This window comes from Culex pipiens, chromosome 1 (assembly GCF_016801865.2).
Source record: "Culex pipiens pallens isolate TS chromosome 1, TS_CPP_V2, whole genome shotgun sequence".
NCBI classification, from domain to species: Eukaryota; Metazoa; Arthropoda; class Insecta; order Diptera; family Culicidae; genus Culex; species Culex pipiens.
Window position 1 is genome coordinate 31,103 of NC_068937.1, and position 24,465 is coordinate 55,567.

At 34.2% G+C, this 24,465-nt stretch overlaps 2 protein-coding genes across 3 annotated transcripts in view; both read left to right on the top strand.

Moving 5' to 3' along the window:
- Positions 1 to 24,465, top strand: part of LOC120427725 (homeotic protein deformed) — a 108,763-nt gene that overhangs the window by 29,057 nt on the left and 55,241 nt on the right. For both annotated transcript variants that reach the window (XM_052707445.1, XM_039592629.2), the window contains exon 2: positions 21,011 to 21,034. The gene's annotated coding sequence lies outside the window, so the exon portion shown is untranslated. The remainder of the gene's footprint in view (positions 1 to 21,010; positions 21,035 to 24,465) is intronic.
- On the top strand, positions 17,355 to 19,452 carry LOC120427726 (segmentation protein fushi tarazu). Its single transcript, XM_039592630.2, has one exon. It carries the CDS (start codon positions 17,960 to 17,962, stop codon positions 19,304 to 19,306), a length of 1,347 nt encoding a protein of 448 aa, XP_039448564.1. The 5' UTR covers positions 17,355 to 17,959; the 3' UTR covers positions 19,307 to 19,452.

The following is a 24,465-nucleotide window of genomic DNA, read 5'->3' on the forward strand; positions in this document are numbered from 1 at the left end:
TTTCAGAAATTTCCAGAATGGGCAAAAAATCTTTGACCGAGTTATGATTTTTTGAATCAATACAGATTTTTTCAAAAAATCGAAATATTGGTCGCAAAAATTTTTCAACTTCATTTTTCGATGTAAAATCGAATTTGCAATCAAAAAGTACTTCAGTAAATTTTTGATAAAGTGCACCGTTTCCAAGTTATAACCATTTTTAGGTAACTTTTTTGAAAATAGTCGCAGTTTTTCATTTTTTAAAAATGGTGCCCATGTTTGCTCACCATTGAAAAAAATATTTTTGAAAAGCTGAGAAAATTCTCTATATTTTGCTTTTTCGGACTTTGTTGATACGACCCTTAGTTGCTGAGATATTGCCATGCAAAGGTTAAAAAACAAGAAAATTGATGTTTTCTCACCCAAACAACCCACCATTTTCTAATGTTGATATCTCAGTAACTAGTTGTCCGATTTACAATGTTAAAACATGAAACATTCGTGAAATTTTCCGGGCTTTTCGAAAAAAATATTTTCAAAAAATTTAAATCAAGGCTAACATTTCAAATGGGCAACACTTCGTTTTTATCCAACTCGGTGAACCTCGTTGGATAAATGTACGACTCGTGCTGAAAAAATCCTCTTTTTGCAACTTGTTGCATAAACTACTATTATATGTTTAAGTTAGTTTAAATATATTTTCAGTTTTAGTGAATGAGCGATTTTTGGAAAAAATAAAAGAAAATTTCAAAACTCAAAACCTAGTTTCTTGTTCGCACACCAAAACATTTAGAAATATTATTATTATTATTATTATTTTTATTTAATTAACTGCAATTTTTGGAAATGATGCTTAATTTTGTCTAGAAGCTAAAGAATCAAATATGACTCCATGAAAAACGAACTAGCACTTTAGTCAAAAGTTTTGTTGGCAGATTTTCTGAATATTAACTTATTCCGTACTGAGGTTATTTCAATAAATAAATAAAAAGACATTTCAATACTGTTTGATTTAAACTGTAAATATAAAGTGTAGAATAATTATGCCCATTCAGAAATGATTATGTGTTGCATGCAACTTATGTTATCCATTGTGTTCATTTCGCAAAAGCAAAAGCTTCCGATGCTTTTTGATGTTAACTTTACAAAGGGATTCATTTGTTTGTGAATCATAATAATGGAGCACCCGCAGTCGAGCAGTTTTTGACAGTTCGCTCCATAAGAAATACATTGTAGAAAAAAGCAAAAACTGCTCGAATGGAAGTGCTCCATTTAAACATGTTCGATTTCAGTACAGATTTTTTCACATAATCCTTTGATTGGAATCTTGATATGATTTACAATAAGAAAAAAAAAAGTATATTTCCAATCAGAACAAGATCCGCAAAGCTTTTTCCTTTGTAGCAGCCGGCATGTAGCATCACAGCAGAGCTTCGGGAAAAATGTATGTTGCAGTGCATAGTGACGCTATCGCACAAAAGATGTCAGCAGCGTTCATGCGTTTGGCAGGCACTCTTAAACGAGCTGGAAAGGAAAAAATGAAACGGTTAGCATACATATCCCATGCAAACTATGAAGAAAGAAAATATGCAACTACTTAAATTTATCACACGAAATGTGAAACGCTTCTTCAAATTACATGTTGATGATTTAAAATAAAACTATTGATATAAAAAATATGGTCAACCAGTGATATTTACAAACTTTAGTAATTGTTATTATTAGTTGGCATAATAAGTAACAATCAAACTCCACGAATAAACGTTTAAACTTGAAATACAAAAAAACGGAATCGACGTAACACCTTGTAATGTGGCCCTCTTAAACCTTGCGGTTTCGTCAACGGATCCACAGGCGTGTATCGTTCTTTTTGCGACAAGACTCCGCCTCCCGGGTCTCCTAAGTGGAGAGGGCACCGAATACTTGAAATACAATTGCAGTCGATTATTTTATTTTATCACACGGGCTTTAGGAATTTTATTGTATAAATAGTAAACATAAACCAAAACTGACATCATACTTTTAGGTTTTTTAGATATTTTTATTGAAACAAAATAATGAAATTAGGCTTGAGGTAAGACTTTTTTCTCAAATAGATAAAACTACATTCTTAAAAAATAAGAAAGGTACTAATTTTCTTTTTTTATTTCAAAATGCATAACGGGCGATGAATTATTTAAAAAATACCTTCTCTAGTCCACTCTTCCCTTATTCATTACCAACTTATTTTGCAAGAATAAAAAAGTGAGACGAAACAGGAATTGAAAAGTTATTTTTTATATAAACCATTCAAATGTTTCGAACAATATTAAAAAAAGTAATTTTTAATTTACAAATAAATGCCAAAAAAAAACATTGTTCAACCATGCTCAGCGTTGCACATGTGAGATTGAGCAAAACACATGCTAAAAGTCTGTTGAACAAATACAGTGAAAGGTTAACACGAAATAATTAAATTGTAGGATTTTTCAAAGACGAATTTGTATTTTCTACGCCCCATATAGTTTCAATGTCGCATAACTGTCGCCACATAATTTTAATCGCAGCAGATTTTTTCGCTGCAAATCCCGCCGCTGGTTTTCGTTCTCAGCCAGTGTTTGCTGGTTGACATGTTAAAATACTTTTTTTTCTGCTAACTTTGTACAGCAATGCAGGGCAGCGGCGGCAACAAACTCAACGACTCAACGTCTATAGTGCAATAACGGATGAAAACGTTTTCTTGTAAACTTTTTGTGATTTTCAAAGCAATATTTGCTAGCTGTGAACGTCAATTTCCTCAGTCACATTCGTAAGACGGGAACATTTCTCGCTACTCCTAGCTACCTTTATATATTTGAGTCTAATAAAACAATTCATGCAAATGCTATATTGCAAAGGACCCTTTCCAGTATTCGCTATCGATATTTCCTTGGGACCGCTACATCCCGTTTCAAGGCAGCCGAAGGCAAAAGCGTGCTCCTGTCAGCAGGGATGTGAAAGCACAATAATCGTAAAATTAAAATATTTGAAAATAAACACAGTGAGAAGTCAACGCCGACGACAGGGTCGAACTTTTCGAATGAAAGCAGGAAGCATTCTTGTCTTGTTTCCCTTAATTCCATTCTGACAAATTTTGCCGAAGAAATTAGCTGAAGGAAAGTTTCTTTGATCTTTTACCTTTCTCTTTGCATTGCCGATCCCGTCTCAGCCATGGGTAAAATACCCTACGAGCACCCAAGAGTCATTCTAAAAGGGCGAAATTATGACTACTAATAACAGTAAACTTGTAAAACAATAAACTCATAAACCGATTTTTGTCGACAAAATTCGGCATGCGGGACCGTTTCATCTCAAACTTACCTTACTTACTTCACAGAAAGAAATTTGTAAGTTTTTACTAAAAGAAGCAATTTCAGTTAAATATCAAAGTTATGGTGGGATTCCAGAATAAATGGTACTTTTGAGTTGTATAAAGTTTTAAACAAATATTTCTTCAATTCAAATACTATTGCAAAGTCAAAGCATAATTCAATGCATAACATGTAGAAAAAAAAATCGACAAAAATTGTGTTTCACAAGAAATTGAAAATTGCCGCCAATAAAACAAGGCATGACCTTCTCCTTACGACTTTCTTCATCAGAAGCTAGCAGAAGCGGATAGAGGAGTGATGCCAGGACATGGTAGGAGGAGTGATGCCGGCCAGAATGCATCCCAAGGACGTTCCAAGTTTGATGTCTTTATAGCTTTCGACGTTCGTCAGTCGCATGGAACAGCAGGACAGCGAGTTGCTCCGAAATAGTTAATAGTGTTGATTTGTTTGACCTTGGCTAACAAGCGTGAGTCTTTTTAATTACTGCCACACGTACTCAAATGAGACGTACTGTCACGCACTCCGGTATCTTTCAATACATAGCATAGCACTCGAACATGTTTTGACAATATAAATAGATGAAATTCTCTCACCTCACAGGTTGACGGAATCTCAAAAAGAAAGCAGGCAAAGTTTCCACGTAAAACATATATAATAGCCTGGGTTTATGGGAGAAAGCTGTTTTAACATTCTTAAAAGTACAAAATTTCCGTAATTTATCTTCAAATGGATTTTTCTCAAATATATATATGGGTATTAAGTTGGTTGTGTCGATCATGGCAGTTCATCGTCAGCCGCGACAGACACAAACGACTTAACAAAGAGAAAAAAGTTACAAAAAACAAGAAATTTTAAAATGAAAATTGTATTCTAGGTAAAAAAATTACCCTTCAGGGTTAGTGTAGATTCCAAAAGTATTTTAAATTTCCCTCAAAATGACATATTCCACAATTTTTTACAGTTGAGTAAGTAAAAATGGCAGAGTTAATAAAACTTTATTTGTGTTTTCCGAATTACGTTTTTTGGATTTGTGAGTACGACATCAAATCGGGCGTCCAATTTTACATAAAAGTCCCTTTGACACCAAATTTCCAAACCATCACCATTTTAGGCTGCAAATTATTGAAAAACATGTAGTTTTTTCGCATGTTCCGAACATGAAGGGGTTGCACCGCCCCTCCGTCACGAGAAATAAAAAAAAACGGACCTCAGATTCGTTCGTCCTTAGTTTTGTAAAATTTAAGGGGTTATATACATGTAAATCGACAAAAATGTCAGAGTTTGGTATGAGCACACAATTACATTTTTTATAAATCTGTTTCCAGGGCATTAAAATTCATTAAAATTCTTAAATTTTAGGAATTTTGGCTCCTTTCCTTATTAAGTAATCCAAAACCCCGATTACTAAATAAGAAAAAGAGGTAAAATTCCTAGAATAAAGGAATTTGGTACTATTTTTTTATTTCAGTGTACATTTTCAACTTTGAACAAAAAAATTTGGAGACATTTGATTGTATCTTTGCCGAGATATACTGCCGCTCGAACTAGTCCGTCCCATATGTAATTTCGTGAATTTTGAGGTAATGATGCAGTTTGGTTTGAAACCATGTAAACTGTCAGAAAAAAACAATAATATTTAGTACTTTGTTCTACAAAACTGAAGAAAATTCATTTTTTCGTGAAACTCTAATACGTTGCCTTATTGGCGGGACAATGCGTTTTCTCGGCTTGCTGTTTTTACATATGGGACGGACTCGATTAGAGCGGCAGTATAGCTATTTGAAATAAGCAGTTTCAAAAAACGGGTGCCATGATATCTCAACACTGCTTCAACCAAATCGGCTCAAAATTTTGGTGAAGACTCGCTAAACCGGTTAAGTGTGCATGACGAAGGCCGATTTCCAAAAAGTTTATTTTAAAAAAAGTTAAAAATATTTTTAAGTTTTTCATATAAAAAATCGTCAGTTTTTAATTTTTGTATTTAAAAAAAAAAAAAACAAAATTTAAAAATCGGGCTTCGTCATGCACACGGGATATGTCTTGAGAATCTTCATCCCAAATTTCAGCTTATTCGGTCTGTCTCAACTCGAGATATCGTGGCACCCGTAAACCAACTGTGTGTTTATAGAAAAACGCTCACAAAGTTTGGCAGTTCGCTTTGCGCATGGCAAAATTTCAAACTTAAATCGTCTGTTACTCACTTGAATCATGAAATATCTTCATGAAACTTTCAGGAGTAATTGGAAATCATTTTTTTAGTGGAATTTACGATTTTGCTGTATTATGAAATTTTGAGATTTTCTACATGTATTTATATAACCCATTAATTGTTTTCATCGCAAGCACTCATTTCAAATTTATTTCAGCTTTTAAATTTTCATTGAACTTTTGAAAATATTTGAAAAAATATATTTCCCACCTGATTTTTCGACCCTATGCACAGTGGGCGAATTGGAACCTAAAATCGGACTTAATTGAACGCGGCTGGTTCCCTGGTATGAAAACTAGTGGCTCTTATGTAAAAAAAAACCGGAGAATCGATTAATGATTGTTTCATCCACCATACGACACGGCTAGAGGGTGACGAGCGGGAATTCCCGGGAAAAAAATCCCGGGAAATTGACCATTTTTGGACCTCTCGATTCCCGGGAAATTCGGTCGAGACTCCCGGGAAATTTAAACTTATAAATATCGAAGCAAAATTATATAAACTATAATCAGAAAAACATTTGAAAAATTCAAAATTGTTTAGAACATTGAATGTCCAATGCTCGATGTTCAAGTTCGAATAAACCAATGTTTCTCTAATCTTCTTAATCAGAAAGTGTAAATTTTAACTTGTCAAAAATTCCAATAACTATAATTTAGAGAAGCTAAAAATATGTGGACCCCAAAATTTACCTTAAAAATTATTTAGCAGTTACACCCCAGATACACCCAGAGGAAAAATATATCTCAAAATCTGCAACATTGGATTTGCTGCAGAAAATGTCATATTTTATAACATTTTTTGCAGCAAGCCCGTAGATCATTTTTGCCCGCGTGTAAAAATTTCAGCGATCTGCAGTTCTCACCAACACATATAAAGCTGGCCCGTCCCCGAGCAACACTCCAAAGAGAAGCATATGTTGGTGCTCTTTCACTCACTTTTCATCAAGCGTCCATGGCGCGGTGGTAGCGTGTCGGATCAATAACCAAGAAGTTGGTGGTTCAATCCTCGTTCTGCTAAGTGTTTTTTTGGTGAAATACAACCAAAAAGCCGTCGGTAATGTCGATAATTGTCGGTAACGGGCAAAAATGTCATACTCCTATATCGCAAAAAATGCATGAGGACAGATTTCATGCAGATTCTGATATACTTTCATGCCGCCATGCATCACAATAATGCGACTGCCAGTTGGGTGTATGAAATCAAATGTTTTCTTTTCAAATATTTTTTTATCTAATTATTTGTAAAAGGGAAAAGCTTTTTCAAGTTAAGTTCAATTTCCTATCATCTTTTGAGCATAGCAATCTAATCTAGTTTTTTGTGAACATTTAGGTTTTCCTGATAACTGTAAATATTTCTTCAATGAATATTTAATGTTGACCTTAAAAATTACAAAAAAAAAAAACAATTTAATTTGTTGTTTTGAGTCATTGTTTATCATATTGCTAAATTCCCGTTAATGGGAAATCATATATAAGCAATAATAGTTATTTTTTTTACAAAAATCATATAATAAGTTTGTGAACCTTTTGAAAAATCACTCAGTGCTAGAGGGTGACGAGTGGGAATTCCCGGGAAAAAATTCCCGGGAAATCGACCATTTTTGGACCTCTCGATTCCCGGGAAATTCGGTCGAGACTCCCGGGAAATTTTAAACTTAAAGTATTGAAGCAAAATTATATAAACTAATCAAGAATTATTTGAAAAATTCAAAATTGTTTGGAACATTGGATGTTTAATGTTCAATGTTCAAGTTCGAATAAACCAGTGTTTCTCTAATCTTTCTATTCATATTCTTTTAAATTTTAACTTGTCAAAAATTCCAATAACTATAATCGAGAGAAGACAAAAATAAAAATTGGACCCCAAAATTTACCTTAAAACATACTTTGCAGTAACACCCCAGAAATGAACTTTAATGTTTTTTTTATAAATCCAGTGTTTTTTTAATGTCCTATAAGATATTGGGTTTCATATGTTTATAGGACGTTATAAAAAAAACTCTAGAAATATTTTTTTATTTATTATTTCTAAGAGGTTATAGCTTTTTCAAGATAAGTTCAAATTCCATATCTTTTCTAGAGCATAGCAATGCTCATATTTTTTTTTTAAATTCTTAGTACCTTAGGTAATTTCTCTGTATCAATGTAATTTCTTTTTTTTTTGTGTAAAAGGCCATTTTATGTTTCACATCAACCTCAATATTAATTATATTTTGTAAAAAAAAAAAACTCTGGAGCGGTAATCTTTGTAAAGGTTCGCCAATTGTAAACACTCCAGTTTTCCTGATAACTGTAAATATGTATATCTTAAATTAAAATTTAAAGTTGACCTTAAAAATGATGAAAAAAGTTTAAATTGTTGTTTTGAAAAATCTCGATACTGGGAAATTATATATTAGCTATGTTTTTACTTCACAAAAATTTAATAATAAGAAGTTCTTGGAACAAGTTTGTGCAACATTTGAAAAATCACTCAGTGCGAATTATGATTCGTAAACATTTTAAACTATTAAAGTTTACTTAATTTAACGAATGAGTAACGAATTTTATACTTTTCTTTTTAAATTATGCCACTATTGGCATAGTAAAAAAAACTCCCGGGTCCCGGGAATTCCCGGGAAATGGCCAAATTCAACTCTCGATTCCCGGGAAATTGAAAATCTCGAGAATCGTCACCCTCTAGACACGGCAAAGGGTCCATTTTGGCCCAATTCCCCATTTTTCAAAAAAAAATCTTGAAAATCGCTCTGTATTTAGAGCGAAGGTTTTATTCGGCCACCCTAAATGTACGTACCTAATGTGAAAATTTCCCAATAATCCAGTATAAATAATCACTTGCATCTTCTAGAGTCTATTTAACCCCAATCCCGCTATAACAGCATTTTTGGCCATTTTAAATTAAAGGTTAGATTTTAAAAATATGAAAATATTTTTATCGTAAAGATCAGACAATCTTACCAGGGCTGTTTGGTCGGAGCCAGAGTCGGTGGAGTCGGGTCTTTTTGAGAAGCCTGGAGTCGGAGTCGGAGTTGGAGTCGTAAAAACTCGAACAGCTCGAGTCGGAGACGGAGCCGGAGTCGGCTAAATTTTATTAGCTGGAGTCGGAGTCGGAGTCCGAGCCGAAAATTTCTGATTACCCGGAGTTGGAGTCGTAGTCGGAGTTATCTTAAATTCAACAAAAAATATGTTTATTTTTTTTGTATTTGCTATAAAACAGATTAATTTACAAAACTTCTTATATTTTTAATTTTTTTTTGGCATGCGTTGCGTTGCCATTTTTTTTTTAGAGATCACTAAATGATAACCTGTTAATCTGCTCTAACCCAAGTATGTAGTATCATCATAACTAAAAAAAATATGGTTTTTTAGTCAGAAATATTTCATTGATTTTTGACTGCATCCTTTTGCCAATATTTATGTACCCTTTAAACTCAAATTTGACCAAATTTAATCTAGTTCTTTCTGAAAAAAGTACACACACAGTCATCTTTACCCCGCTAGTGAATTTCTTGGTGGTTTTAAGTAAATCAATGTCCAGGAAAAAAGTTACGAGGTACATCAACAATATAAATAATAATCACTAATTATGGAAACCGAAAACAAAAAAAATCACTGACAGGATTACTCTTCCAACAAATATTCAACGATTATAACAATCTATTACTTGGAACTCAACTTGCGCATTTTGTTTATAACTTTGTACAAAAAATTAAAAGTATCTGAGAATGTTAATCCTTAGGCAAACTTTTTTGGTATTGTTGCAAATTATCGTTGAACAAATCTAAAGATTTCAGGATAGGACAGGATTTCAAGATAAAAAAAATATCCGTGACCTAGAAAATATTTATCCTGTGGATTTTTGTTTTTTATCCAATTCTAAGTTTTTTTCATATATTTTCATGGAGGCGCACGACCATTCATAAAGCTTCGTTTTAGGTGAAGTTGCAAGAAGTATCGCGCGCCTCTTTAAATATATAAAAAATAAAAAATTCAAATAAATCCAAAATTCCGAGGTAAAATATTTTCTATGTCACGGATTATTGAAAAGGACCCCTTAAGCGTTCTCACCACGTAGATTTTTTTTTAGATTCATTGATTTGTAATAATAAACTTCTTCAGCCTTGGCGTGATGTCCATGTACGTCTTAAAAATTTCAATGGAGCTTTAAATAATAGTTTCGTTTAACGGTGCACATCAACCAGTGCTATTGCACCCAGATTTTTTTGTTACAGATATTTTAGTATCTCTAAAAACAAGGGTACTATCGAAATATTTATTTTATTTATCCCCTAAAGTACTGTCCACAAAGTAATTCACAATAATGTTTGACTACACGGAGAGACCGTGCCCAGAAATTTTAACAATTAAAATTGTTGATTTCACTTTCGTTAATTTTAACAAAAACGTACTTGTTACTGCCAATATTCCGTTAGAATAACTAATATTTAGTATTAATTTAATAACCTGTTTGTTGAAAATGCTAGAGGCAAAAAGCTAACAGATTTCCCGAACTCGAATGAACGTGCTCGACTGTTAGCTTTGGTTTTAGGAAAATCAAAAATTTTGTTGGTTGAATATAATTTACATTTGGTTGAATATTTAAAAGATGAACTTAGGTTTGTTTACGTCTGTCATTTGAAGTCAGGATTCGAATGAGAGCGGTCGATTTGTTGAGTTTGTGTTGTTAATTATGAAGTGAGAGGATGTGAAAGGTGAAACTTACACTATTTAGCTAATGTTGAAGTGGCACATCAAAGTGTTGCAACTGGGGAGGTGGAATTGGTGAGTAGGATTGTTGATGATTTCTTTGCAGGTGATAAACTATGAAGAGCAAGAGGACGATTTGCCATGAGGACCTCCAATGCGAGTGAGTTGAACATGTTAGAAGAATGTTTGATGGAACGAGAGGGCAATAGAAGGGAAATGCGGGCCGACTCTTCACGGATAGAGCAGCCCGGGCAAATTTAACAAAATGTTGGTTAATCCAAGTAAGTATGGGTTTATTTTTGCACAATAATTTATCTAATGTGATTCTTATTAGAAAACTGAATCATTAAAAAGCTTCGTGCTTACGACGGATAAAAACTTAATGAACCATTATTTTTTTTTCCAGAATCATCAATTATAAAATACATAGAAATGCCATGTGTAAGCAACATAAACAACATAAAAAATAGAGATGTAGTAAAATATAAAAAAAATAAAAAATATATAAAATACATAAAAGAAGATAATTATTATCTTGAAAGTTTTGTTGCAATAAGACTGCTCAATAAACTGGTAAGTAAAACTCAAAATATTTTTTTCAGGAATCGAAGTACGTTGAATAAATTGAATCAAATGCAATGAAAGTTTGTTGCCAAAAGTAATTGTTAAATTAATGCAACTTTGGTAAGTAGCATTATTGATATTTCTTCTTTCCTCAATATAATTTCATTTATTTACGTTCCTTTTTTCAGTTTATAGCCGAAATTAAGAATTTTGTATTAAATTACTAATACATTTCACATGTCTATTTGCAGCAAAAGGTTCACTTTAGTGAAAATTCTGTTTCCAACCACAAGAAAAATAACTAAACCTGAGACCATTGTAGATGATGATGACTTATCGGATGATTTCACAGTGATGGTAAGTGGATACAACACTTAATTTTATACAACATAATAAAAATATAAGCTTAAAACTTGGTGAAAATTTTGCTCGGTTTCTATTTTTAAGAAATTTACGAGAAATTAAACATCTTTTTTAAATATGTTTAACAAATTTGTAATTTGCCTTTTCATTATTTTTAGTTTAATGCAACGTAATTTTTTAAAACATTATTCAAACTTTACATGTTTTATAACAACATTAAAAAAAAAGTTTTGTTTTGATGCTTTTAACAGTAACTTAACAACTTCATGCAAAAAAAAAAAAACAAATTAGTACAAAACGTTAAATTTTTAGGCAGAATAAATGCGAAAATAAAAACACTCAGCATTAATTTGTGAGGCATTATTACAAAATTTACTGCAAATTCAATAAAAATATCGCTAACAACTGCTAGTTATTGACTACATGTACGAATATTTTTCTGAATTCAAGTAAGACAATAGTTAAAATATAGCTAGAAATTCGGCCCAGCCTATATCGTTAGATAATTAAAGAAAATATATATCAACACTTACATAAATTATGTCTAATTAAGAAATGTTTTGTTATAAAATACTAATAATTTGCTGCATGCAAAAATATTTCGGTTGATACAACGAAAAAAAATTGTTGAAAAAAAGTTGAAAAACATTTCCCAACCAGTCTTCAACAGAATATTCCACAATATTTCAGCTGAAAACAAGAAATTTTTAGTTCATTTTCTGAAAAAAATATTCTAGCAGTCGACTGCTAGAATTTTTTTTCGGCCATTTAACCAACAAAAATGGCAATTCCAAGTATTTTTTTAGTTAATTTTAATTATCGGTGGTCAGCAATTTCGGGTTAGCAAAATCAACAATCGATTGTTGAAAAAAAGCTGTGTAAAAAATTAACCCATACTTTTAGTTAAATTAACCAAGATTTTCTTAGATTTGCCCCGGCCGGTCTCTCCGTGTAGTTTTTTAAATCCCGTTGTTGCAAGATTGGGTCCGTAAATTTGACAATTTTGGAATAAGAAGACAACAACTTTCTTCGTTGCTGTGCACCCTTAAAATTGTTATGAGCAATTCTCTGAGATTTCGGTCATTCGATTTTTTTTTGTATTTTTTAATCAGGCTGAAACTTTTTTGGTGCCTTCGGTATGCCCAAAGAAGCCATTTTGCATCATTAGTTTGTCCATATAGTTTTCCATACAAATTTGGCAGCTGTCCATACATTAATGATATATGAAAATTCAAAAATCTGTATCTTTTGAAGAAATTTTTTGATCGATTTGGTGTCTTCGGGAAAGTTGTAGTCATTGGAAATTTTGGAAATTTTGAAAATTTTGGATGTTTTGGAAATTTTGGAAATTTTAAATTTTTTGGAAATTTTGAAAATTTTGAAAATTTTGGAAATTTTGGATTTTTTTTAAATTTTGGAAATAATTATAATCACCACGATAAATATTTCTGGGGAACGGTACATTCTGGGGAATGGTTTTCTGGGGAACGGTTCATTCTGGGGAATTGATTTCTGTGGAATGGTATTCGGGGGAATGGTTTTCTGGGGAACGTGACACAATCAAAATTCTCTATATTTTGCGATTTTGAACTTTGTTGATACGACCTTTAGTTGCTGAGATATTGCCATGCAAAGGTTTGAAAAGCAGGAAAATTCATGTTTTCTAAGTCTCACCCAAACAACCCACCATTTTCTAACGTTGATATCTCTGCAACTAGGGGAAATTTTAGTATGTTTGGCAGGTTAAGCTCTCGCTCCTAACTCCATCCAATTTGCTGATTTTAACTAGTTAAAAAACTAATTTTGCAAAATTTTGATAGAAACTTGCTCACTTCTTATTGAGCTATTTATCACTCGATTTCAGTTGAAAACGCTTTTAATTAGCTTTAATTAAATGTCAAAGTTCTGACCTGTCAACATTAGAGGCACGCTGGAATTAGATGCTGTTCCCCTAATTGTCCGATTTTCAATGTGATCTTTCCGAAAAAAATAGTTTCAATTTTTTAAAATTAAGACTAACATTTCAAAAAGGCGTAATATTTAATGCTTGGCCTTTTTGAAATGTTAGTCTTGATTTGAAAATTTTAAAAGTATTGTTTTTGGAAAGATCGCAAAACTTCACGAATGCTTCATATTTTAACATTGAAAATCGGACCATTAGTTGCTGAGATACCGACGTTAGAAAATGGTGGATTGTTTGGGTGAGACTTAGAAAACATAAGTTTTCCTGCTTTCTAAACCTGTGCATGGCAATATCTCAGCAACTATAGGTCGTATCAACAAAGTTTAAAAAAGCAAAATATAGAGAATTTTCTCAGCTTTTCAAAAATATTTTTTTTTCAAAAGTGGGCAAACATGTGCACTAATTTAAAAAAATGGAAAACTGCGACTATTTTCAAAAAAGTTACCTAAAAATGGCTATATTTTGAAAACGGTGCACTTTATGAAAATTTCCCTGAAGTACTTTTTGATTGCAAATTTGATTTTACATCGAAAAATAAAGTTGAAAAATCTGCGACCAATATTTCGATTTTTTGAAAAAAATAGTGTTGATTCGAAAATTCATAACTCGGTCAAAGATTTTTTGCACAACCTGGAAATTTCTGAAAAGTTGGCATTTTATGTCCCCTAAAACATATCAAAAAATAAAAAAATTAAAATAATATTTTTTTTTACAAAAAGTTAAATTAATTTTTTTTTACCGTGTATCATTTTTTTCAGTGAAGTCCTTATCCATACGTACAACTTTGCCGAAGGCAAAATATTCCTTCAAAGGATACAGATTTTTGAATTTTCATTTATCATTTTTGTATGGACAGCTGCCAAATTTGTATGGAAAATTATATGGACAAACTAATGATGCAAAATGGCTTCTTTGGGCATACCGAAAGCACCAAAAAAGTTTCAGCGGATTTTAAAAAAAACTAAAATTCAAAAAAAAAGATCGATTTCGTAGAGAACTGCTCTCATTTAAAAATACAAGGTGACTATGATAGTCCCTGAGATTCTTATAAATGTCAACGTAAAAGTGAGCAAATTGAATTTATACGTTAAATCAATCATAAAGGCCAGCTTTCTTTTAATGATCATTTGAAAAATAACAATTTAATATTTTAGCTTTTAATCAATTTCATGAAAATTTGAGCTTAATTAAATAAATCCCAATTTACTTACCAAACTGTTCTTCTGAAAATGCCTTCAAAACTGGCGTTTTTTTTATTTGTGTTTTGTCAATAACGTCTAAAACTTGTAAAACTAAAATCTTTTTTCCGGTTTTTTCCACATAGAGAATTTTTAAACAATCCTATTTATCAATGTTTTCGAAATAACAGTAAACTAACTTTTAAATTTTTAAAAATATGTGGAGTCGGAGTTGGAGTCGGAGCCAACCATTTTTTGAAAGCTGGAGTCGGAGTCGGAGTCGGCTAGAGTTGGTGGGCCGGAGTTGGAGTCGGAGTCGGTTGGATCTGAAAGCCGGAGCCGGAGTCGGAGTCGGGGTCGGCTAATCCCAGAAAGTCGGACTCGGAGTCGTTTGAAATATGACCCGACTCCGCAGCCCTGAATTTTACATAGGAATGACTATTTTTTTATTGTAAACTCGGGACTCCGACAGCTAAATTCAACCAACCTTTGGGATAATGTGCAGAATGGTCAACCAAACAAAACGTGTTTGTTATTGTTTATATTAAGTGCTTTTGTTTATGCAAAGTCAAACATTAATACTCAATAGATTCTAATTAGTTAATTTGTAAAAAAAAGTCTTGTTTTTGCACGGGTGCTTTTTCTTCACGTATTTTTTAAATTGCAAAAAAATCACATATCTCTACAATTTCAACCTAATATGCTTGTACCTGAAAACGAGGCACTTCATCGAAAAAAAAAATTCTTTTTGAATGCGAATTTTATTTTGCATCTAAAAATGATCTTTAAAATTGTGTATGCTCATTTCTTCAATATTTTCCATTTTTTTTTTTTCAAAAAACCAAGGCTCTGGTTCCAGATTCTGCGCTATTCAAAACTCTTCCGCAAAAGATGCATTATTCACTACACAGAAAAAAATAATGTAAATTTGGAAGCTGTAATTTTGGAAGGTTGAATGTTACCTCTTTTATGATGTAATTTTACCTCAATTTAGATTGAAAAAGTGACATTACACCAGAAAAGTGGTAAAATTGCACATTTCCAGAGGTAAAATTACACATTTTTTCTGACATAAAAGATGTAGGGGAACAGCATCTGATTCCAGCGTGCCTCTAATGTTGGCAGGTCAGAACTTTGACATTCAAATAAAGCTAATTAAAAGCGTTTTCAACTGAAATCGAGTGATAAATAGCTCAATAAGAAGTGAGCAAGCAAGTTTCTATCAAAAGTTTTGCAAAATTAGTTGTTAAAATAGTAAAAATCAGCAAATTGGATGGCCAAACATACGAGAATTTCCCCTACCCCTTCCCAGATGTACACCCAACTGGCAGTCGCATTATTGTGATGCATGGCGGCATGAAAGTATATCAGAATCTGCATGAAATCTGTCCTCATGCATTTTTTGCGATATAGGAGTATGACATTTTTGCCCGTTACCGACAATTATCGACATTACCGACGGCTTTTTGGTTGTATTTCACCAAAAAAACACTTAGCAGAACGAGGATTGAACCACCAACTTCTTGGTTATTGATCCGACACGCTACCACCGCGCCATGGACGCTTGATGAAAAGTGAGTGAAAGAGCACCAACATATGCTTCTCTTTGGAGTGTTGCTCGGGGACGGGCCAGCTTTATATGTGTTGGTGAGAACTGCAGATCGCTGAAATTTTTACACGCGGGCAAAAATGATCTACGGGCTTGCTGCAAAAAATGTTATAAAATATGACATTTTCTGCAGCAAATCCAATGTTGCAGATTTTGAGATATATTTTTCCTCTGGGTGTAATATTACCATGATTTTTTTTTCTGTGTACCGTAAAACTTTAAGTAATAAGAATACCCAATTATGTCTTTGTTTACATGGCCATTTCTGTGACCAGTCCTCAAAATTGTATGCAAACTTGTATGGTAAATCTTATGAAAAATACAAAATGAAATGCTTCGAAAACAATAGCGGAATTACATCACAAGATACAGATTTTTTTTTTGCAGCAGCTATGCAATTGTATGGCAGCAATGCAAACGGCATAGGCCCCCACAAAACTTTTGCCAAATCTTAAAACTTTTTTTTCTGTTTCCGTAGAATCGCCTGAAAGGGTTTAACAAATCGCTGCTGGTCCCACCTTACCATCCAAAATGACGTCAGAAAAAAGGAAGAAAGAAAACAACTCAAAATTCAAGAATATAAAAATTCTATTTTTTTTTTTCAAAAATGAGATATCCTCCAAATCCAAACAACGTTACAGTTTGTCCACGTGCGAACATTGATTAATGGTTTTCTTTATATTCTTTTGTTCAACAGTTTATGCAGCTAGGTTCGATATGTTCCATGGGTAGAAGAATACACTATCCTTGACCAGGGGCTTATTCACATTGCAAAATTCGTTCGGAACAGTGAAGGGAAGTAGAGCATTGATACATCTGTCGAATCTGGCACGGGTTCATTTTGATAGTAGAGGGTGCGATTTTGTGCACATCTACCCCGACAGTGGCTCTTTAACCATTTTTCCCAAAAATTTAACCTCCGATCAAACTGTTCGATTCACACAGCGATTGAATAGAAGTGCATTGATGTGCTGACACTGAGGCGTAATTTATGACTATTTATTTTATTCATCTCGCTCTCTTTCTCGCTGAATTGAGATATTTTCTGATCTTGCATTTGTGCTAGGGTGAAGTTTACGGGTTTACTGTTAAATTCAAACTCAATTCCGGTTTAGTGAAAATCTTGATGTTGGTTTCAAATTTATTTTTATTTATTTTTATGGAATACAGTTGATAAATGAAACAACATGTTGTTTTATTTATTTTTCTTGCTTTGGCATTTAAAGTTTAATGCATTATGAAGTTGGAATGGATTTTATATCTTTACAGCCTTAAAATCCATTTACACAAAAATATATGTTGATTTGTATAACTAATTACGATTATAACAAAATTGACTTTCACGGAAGCATCTTATTTACACGCTTTTCACAAAAATCGCTTTTTAATGCTTTCCAAGATGCAGAACCTACTGGGAGGTTTTCAGAATTCAGAAGCAACACCTTGTTTGTCAAGGCTGAATCAATTGACGGAAATCACTTGGACGGCCTTGAAAAATCATCTAGACACGCTTATCCAAATGCTTCCCGAAGCTATGTTTACTTATTAACGTTTGTTTACGATCATGCTGTCGGCACGCTGCTTTGGAAAATAGACACTGTTGAATGGCTCAAGAAATGTCATAAAAACAGTACATGGAAGGCCACGCTCTCATCTTATGTACTATGCACACTGAACTGCAGTTCTTCTCTTCGTTTGTTGCACCGCTTCTAGCGGACTAGGGTAATAAACGAATTTTTGCCTTCGGAGGGGAAATTTCGGACTGTTTCGTTCTCCCTTGATCCTTAATGCCTCACAACAGTGATTTACGGATTTCTAGTTTGGCAGAGGGGGACGGAGGCAGATTTTATTGTATTTATTTTGTCCTAGTCGTGTGCCAAACTCGGTGCAGTCGAAATTGGCGATCGATTTCAGAATTTGAAGTCATTCTAAGTTGAGAAGCGCTTGGGAAAAGTTGTTCCATTCTCGGGTGTCAACAAAAATAGTGTTTCTTTAAAGTTCCAAGTGCAAAGTAACAAGTTCAAACAGTGCAGCAATGGCAACGGCGTATCCTTACTATTCGGATTACAGTTCGAACTATTACAACGCCTATCACGGTCAGTTTAGCCAGGATCATCTACAGCCAAACTATTCTTACACGCCAGCTAGTGCACCAATAGGAGCCAATCATTTGACTTACCCACTGCACGGTAATCAGTCGACTCCAGAAGAGGAAGTCAGCGGGGCTGCACATGAACAAAGCTTATCAACAAAAGTTGCACATGCAGGCAGCAATTATAGCTACTATGCGTCTAATCAATACTACTCGAACCAGTACTACCAGCAACAATTCAACGATCATCATGATTACTACGCGTATCAACGATGCTACCCGTCTTACAATGGATCCCAGAGTGCACCAGAGGCTGCCAAATCTTCGGAGTACCCATTTCACAGCGAGAATCAAAACAAGATCAGCTCTGAAATCAGTCACGCTGTTAAGTCGACTGACTACAACTTGATTACACCAACTACAAATGTAACGAAATCAACTGAAAAAGCTCAATCAACGACGCTGAAAAGAAAGTTAGATGATCAACCCCAGGACTCACCTGCGTTGCGTGCTTTACTGACGAATCCTGCTAAGAAATTGAGATACAATCCCGGATACAGTACCTGTAATGTCACCAAAATCATGTCACCAATCAGCGATCGAACTGTTCCAGAGATAGTCCCGCCTTCGCCAAATAAAACAGAGGATAGTATTGACAGCTTTCTGGACTGTGCTACCGATACCACTCAAAACATCAACTTTTCGCTGAATCACTCTGCTGGCACTCCCTCCAAATTGCTGAACTATGATGGCGTCAGTACTCCGCCTTCATCGCCGAAAGATGCAGATTTTGCAGTGTCATCCTTGCCATCAGATTATTCGACAAGCCAGCAAAGTAACGAAGGTAGCATTACAATTCAAAATTTCCACCTGCAACAATGTACTCATCCATATTTTTTCCTCTTATTTTCCACAGATACACCCAAAGAGTCATCCAAAAGAACGCGCCAATCTTACTCCCGGCAACAAACGTTGGTTCTCGAGAAAGAGTTCCACATGAATAAGTACCTCACAAGGCGACGTCGCATCGAGATCGCAAATATCCTTAAATTATCTGAGCGTCAGGTTAAAATTTGGTTCCAAAATCGACGAATGAAAGCGAAAAAGGATCAAGGAACCGCTAGCCCTGAACTTCCGTTTGAGGAAACTGTCTGTCCAACTTATCTTCATCCGCACAACATGTTACCTCAGGTGGAGCAAAGCCAAAGTCACCAGCAATCACAGTACGGCTACTACGAACCGCAATTGCCGCCAAGCAGTACTTATCAGTATTATCCGGCAGCAATTTAAAAAATATATTTGCTGAAAATGATCAAGTTCGTTCCAATGCGTAACTCGTAACCATTTTCGTTCGATATTGTTTATTAAGCCAAATCGTGATGCCTTAACTTTGTATCAAATATGTTCCTGAGTCCTGTAATGTTAAAAGCCTAGTGTGATTTAATTGTAATCGTGTAAATATTGTAACATAAGATTGTTTAGAAATATATATGTATACATAACTTCATATGAATATACGCAGCATTGTACTTTACTAATTACGATTATCTATCCTCATCCTCGTGGTGTGACATACCGACTGCCCCTGGTGAGATATTTTGTTTGTTTTTTGTTCCTGCCACTCCACGAACTACCGCTGTTTCTGTTTATGTTCACAGCATACAAGCCAAACCCAAAGCCTAAACGAAAAACCAAGAGAAGCAGCATGAACAAATGGTTTTCATGAGGTTCACACCATGCTTCCCCAGTCTTTGAAGGAGGGATAGGGGAAACGACAAGTACACCTCAATCCTACAGCAGGCAGTGATTGCCGTTTTAGGAATCATTCCCAAATCACGTGGAAACTTTTTTGCGGAATTCAAGAAACCCCTCTCATTTTGTGAAGTATTGTTCAAAGATCGACCACGGGCTACTAGTTACCATCTCTCTTTCCTATGTAGTGACTACGTGATTTGTGAATGACCCCTCCAAAAAACAATTTGGATTTACAATGTGTTGCGATATTATACTAGTTTTTACAAATCAACAAAGAGGTTTTTTGTACAATATTACTATTACAGTATTGGTTTTGTACAGCATATCGCGTCATAATCGTGCTATCCTGTCGCCCGTGTTTTTTTTATTTCTTGCAACGTGTAAACTCGTCATATAAAATGTTGTTCTGATAAAATTTGGAACGGACAGTTCTGACAATATAATCCCGTTGCTATTTATCACACTTGCATGTACTCTCGTAATTTGTTTTAATTACCTAATTGAAACTCGGAACTCCGGCAATCAAAATTTAGAATTTAGCTTACTCCAAACTTTGATTATTCATGATTAAATATTCAAACACACCTTTTGTCAAACATCATCAAGTTACCACGTCAAATTTGGACTCATTTTAATGATCCGTATAATAATAGTTTTTTTATGCGCAACCACACTTTGAACGACCACAAGGTATTTAAAATAGATTTTTAAATCAATTTTGACAAATTTGCATTACGGACTTTTTGAACGGGGAACCATTCTTGAGCCATCGTTGAATGTCGTCTTGTCATTTTTTGCGTTAAAATAAAAAAAAAAACAAATCAGGAATTATTTTTTTTAATTTGATGATCTCTTTTAAACATAAGGCGTAGTGCTTTAAATCCCTATTAAAATTCGATAAGGAATCTGAAACCAAACTGTTCAACTTCGGTTTCACCACATGCAAACAGCATTTCAAAAGGGGCCGTGCTTGGAACAAGCAATGGCCAAATGAATTCGTCAAAAATGCAGCGCACTGGATGATTGGCATTTTTTCCCTGAGGATTATCCTGAGGATTTTGTTAAAATCGCAAGAAAAAAGTAGGAGGGAAGAATCATGAAGATTATCGTACTAGTAAAATGGCTGCTGTTGAACGAAAGTTTGGAAACAGGGGTCAACAATACTTGAAGCAGTTTTGATATGACACGTCGCTTTGATGAAAGTACCTATAATAATTTTATTTTTTCTTTTCTTTTCAGAGCTCCGAGGATTTTTAGGCAATTGTAAGTAGCTGTTATTACTCAAATGTAAATTTCTTCATACAATAACATGCTGGTGATATTCAAAATACAAGGCGAAATTATGTGTGGTGTAATGGTTTTGGAATGTTAACCAAAACTTGCATTGTTTACTCAAAATGAAAGCAACTAACAACCTTCAAACAGATGCTCTGAAATTTGAGCTTCATCCTCGTACCATTGTGGTGGTAGCGATCTTTCTGCACGAAGTGATTACTGACGCTCACTCTACTATATCACCAACAAAAGGACCGACTCGGAGAGCTGAAATAATCATATTCAACACCAGTGGTTGAAAATTGAAAAATTTTAATGACCGTATACTTTAAACTAAATGTGATCGTTATCAGCTACTTTTTCATCAAAAAGTTAAGTTCAACTTTGTTTAAAATTTCATTTTTTTCATCCTTCCTTTCTGCGGCAACCGGAGACCGGAGAACAAGACCGGCATTGCTACACACAGGCTGAAATATATACGTTTGATACGTAGCGCAAAAACGGAGTCCACTCCACTGAAACGGAATCAGCACATGAACAACTAAAACAACAGAGAAGATGAATTCTAATTAATTTTAACCGTGTCGTAAGATTTATCTCCTTCTCCGCTCTCGACGAAAGAGTAAGAACAACGGGTCGGCTTTTTAATCATTTTTCTGATTTGAATTTTCCATTTTTTTTCTCTCGCTCTGCATATCTCCAGAAACTTTGCGTTTTGGGAACCTGATAGCTCCGGTGGCCGAAAAATAAAAGATAGTTTTAAGGAGAATGCAAAATTCACAAGCTTCCCTCGGTTCACAAAATTCCTGCCGTTGACCAATTGGAACTCGATCTTCCTCACTTAGGTTAGACGGCGGCCCTTTTGGTCCAAAAGAGGATACACTGAGATAAAAGCTCGCATTAATCCATAAATTTAAAAATCAGCCGCAAAACCGTCAAAGCAAAGCTTAAAAGAGCATAAATAACACTAGAGTTGGAAACAATTCCCATATAAATTAGTGCATGTTTTCAGTTTCCTCCGTTTGATTTTATCCTATAAAGTATCACACGTCCACGCCACCCGTTTGGTCGTGCCTTCTGGTTGTCGTGTGACGCTTATACAAACGCAATAAATTAAATATTAAATAATTTTTAACCTAATAAATTAAATGGCCTCTTTTCGTTTTCATCTCCCATGTTCTTTATGTTCCGTCGTCATGAGAGCTACTGCTGAATGAAGGCACAGGTAGTATTGTTATCCTCCGATCATTCACAAAAAAAGACGCACTAGCTCTTCTAAAGTGGACAAGGGAAGAAGTCATGTACAAGGTACAACGGACCTTCTCGCTTTGGGTGTACCTCTAGCAATGAAGCATAAAAAAGGTTTCTGTTTTCTTGAGGTAGGAACACACAACAGTTTCCTGAGCGCCTCCAACGATTAGATATAGTGCTTTAACTGTCGCTGCTCTATCATTTGACTATAAATATTGGAAATTCCCAAAACGACGTGCGCGATGAAAATGAAGAAATAAATTATAAACTTCAACAAATTATTGTTATTTATTAGCATAGCATTTCGAGCCTTTTACAGGTTTCAAGTTGAACCACGGAATAAATTAAGGGCATAAAAAACGCACACTCTTCGTGGTTCCGTTTGTCTGATAATATGTTAAACTACGCTCTTTAAGGTTTTCAATAATATTTTGTAGGGCATTTGCTGAAAAAAAAAAACAAACTTTCGTTGTGGGTTCCGTCAACTCCAGATGCTATTGAATTCATTTCATGTTTCTGTTTCCGGTACAATTTTGTGACCGTTCGATTTGAATCGACCTTAATGCAAGCAGACAATATTTCCCTAAATTGGAAATCCTACCATAGACCGACGCACACGATGATTAATGAACCTCGTACTCAGGTCCGTATCGCACCCATGGCATTCCTGCAATAGTTGAAGCCAGAACGGGTGTTAAAAAGCCACACAGGCGAATCCGACAACACGCAAAAATATTTCAATAAAACAATCAGTCTAAACCGAAACATGACAGCAACAACAAACGAACAGCGAATGCCTTCACATCCATACGTTGCGCGGAAGAGTTCCGTTCACGCCCTCACTCCAGCAAATAGAGCAAAAAAAGTAAATTTGGAATTTTGCAATTTCTTATTTTCAAGATTAATGACACGCTGAAAGCGAAACTCGGCTGACGTTGACGAGACACCACATTCGAAAATCGATAACGGATCTCCTCTAGCGTTTCAAAAGGGGGATTGATTTTTCCGAGCATTTTGGGTGTTTTCTCAAACCAAACCATCTGTGCCAACAACGGTTGGCTAGAACATGTCCTGATGAAATTCTGCTTCACCAGTGTGGCCATCTATGAATTGCTAGTGGAACAATGGTGAAGGATCATTGAAAAGCTTTTAAGGATTCGATGTGTGATTCTTATTGGATAAATTCCAGTTATAAATAAAATTTAAAAATTATGTCATCAGTGAGAAAGATGTATTTATAGGGAGGAAATAAATCAGTTCATTTGCGTAATTTTCTACCTGAATATTGTTTCATGACATTTCGTTTTGGGAAACCAAACTTTTCATTTTAACAAGTCAAAGAAGTCATGTTTTTCCTTTTGTAATCCTTTTATATTTTTCATCAATTTTTCTTTTTCAATTCGACAGCGAAATGAAATATACAAGATCAGCAAATAGTTCTGCTTCTCTAAACAGATTTTGGAGAAAAAACAATAGCCTACACAAAAAAAAAGTTGAATTTTGGAATGTTGAAAATTTGATTGGTGTGAACCTGAAAGTTCACCAATTCCTGATGTAATATTACACATTTTTTGCCACAAAATCTGTCACCATTTCCTGATGAATGTTACCATCATTTTTTTTTGTGTGTACCAAAATAACGTAATTCTTAGGAATTTCAAGTAAAAGCTTTCCCGTAAATTAGGAAGGCACAAGCAATATTCATTTTAGTAAATCAGTATTTATTTCGATTGTTTTAATGTAGGTCAGCTTTTTTTCATATTTTGTTTGACCTGTTGGCTGCCTCACAAATAACAAAACAAAATGTTACGTGTCCCAATGCCGCAATTTTGGCCATTATCATAAAAAATACACCATCATCTCTTTGGGGCATTTTTGGAGTTTTAGCATTTTTGGAGGATTTTTGGGAAGAGACCTCAATATTAATTGTTAACGTTAATCAAAATTAAAAAAAATTAGATTCGATTATCCAAAGTAAAGAATTTTGGCGAGGACTTCGGATAATCGATTACGGACTGAATAAGAAATCTTGGGGGAATTCTTATATGTTTGTCAGGTTTTTGATTTGGTCCTATTTCCATTCAATCTCCTGTTTCTCACTGCGTAAAAACGTTATTTTGCAATCTTTGAATCGTTGTTCACTTCCTTTTAGGATTTTTTTTACTTGA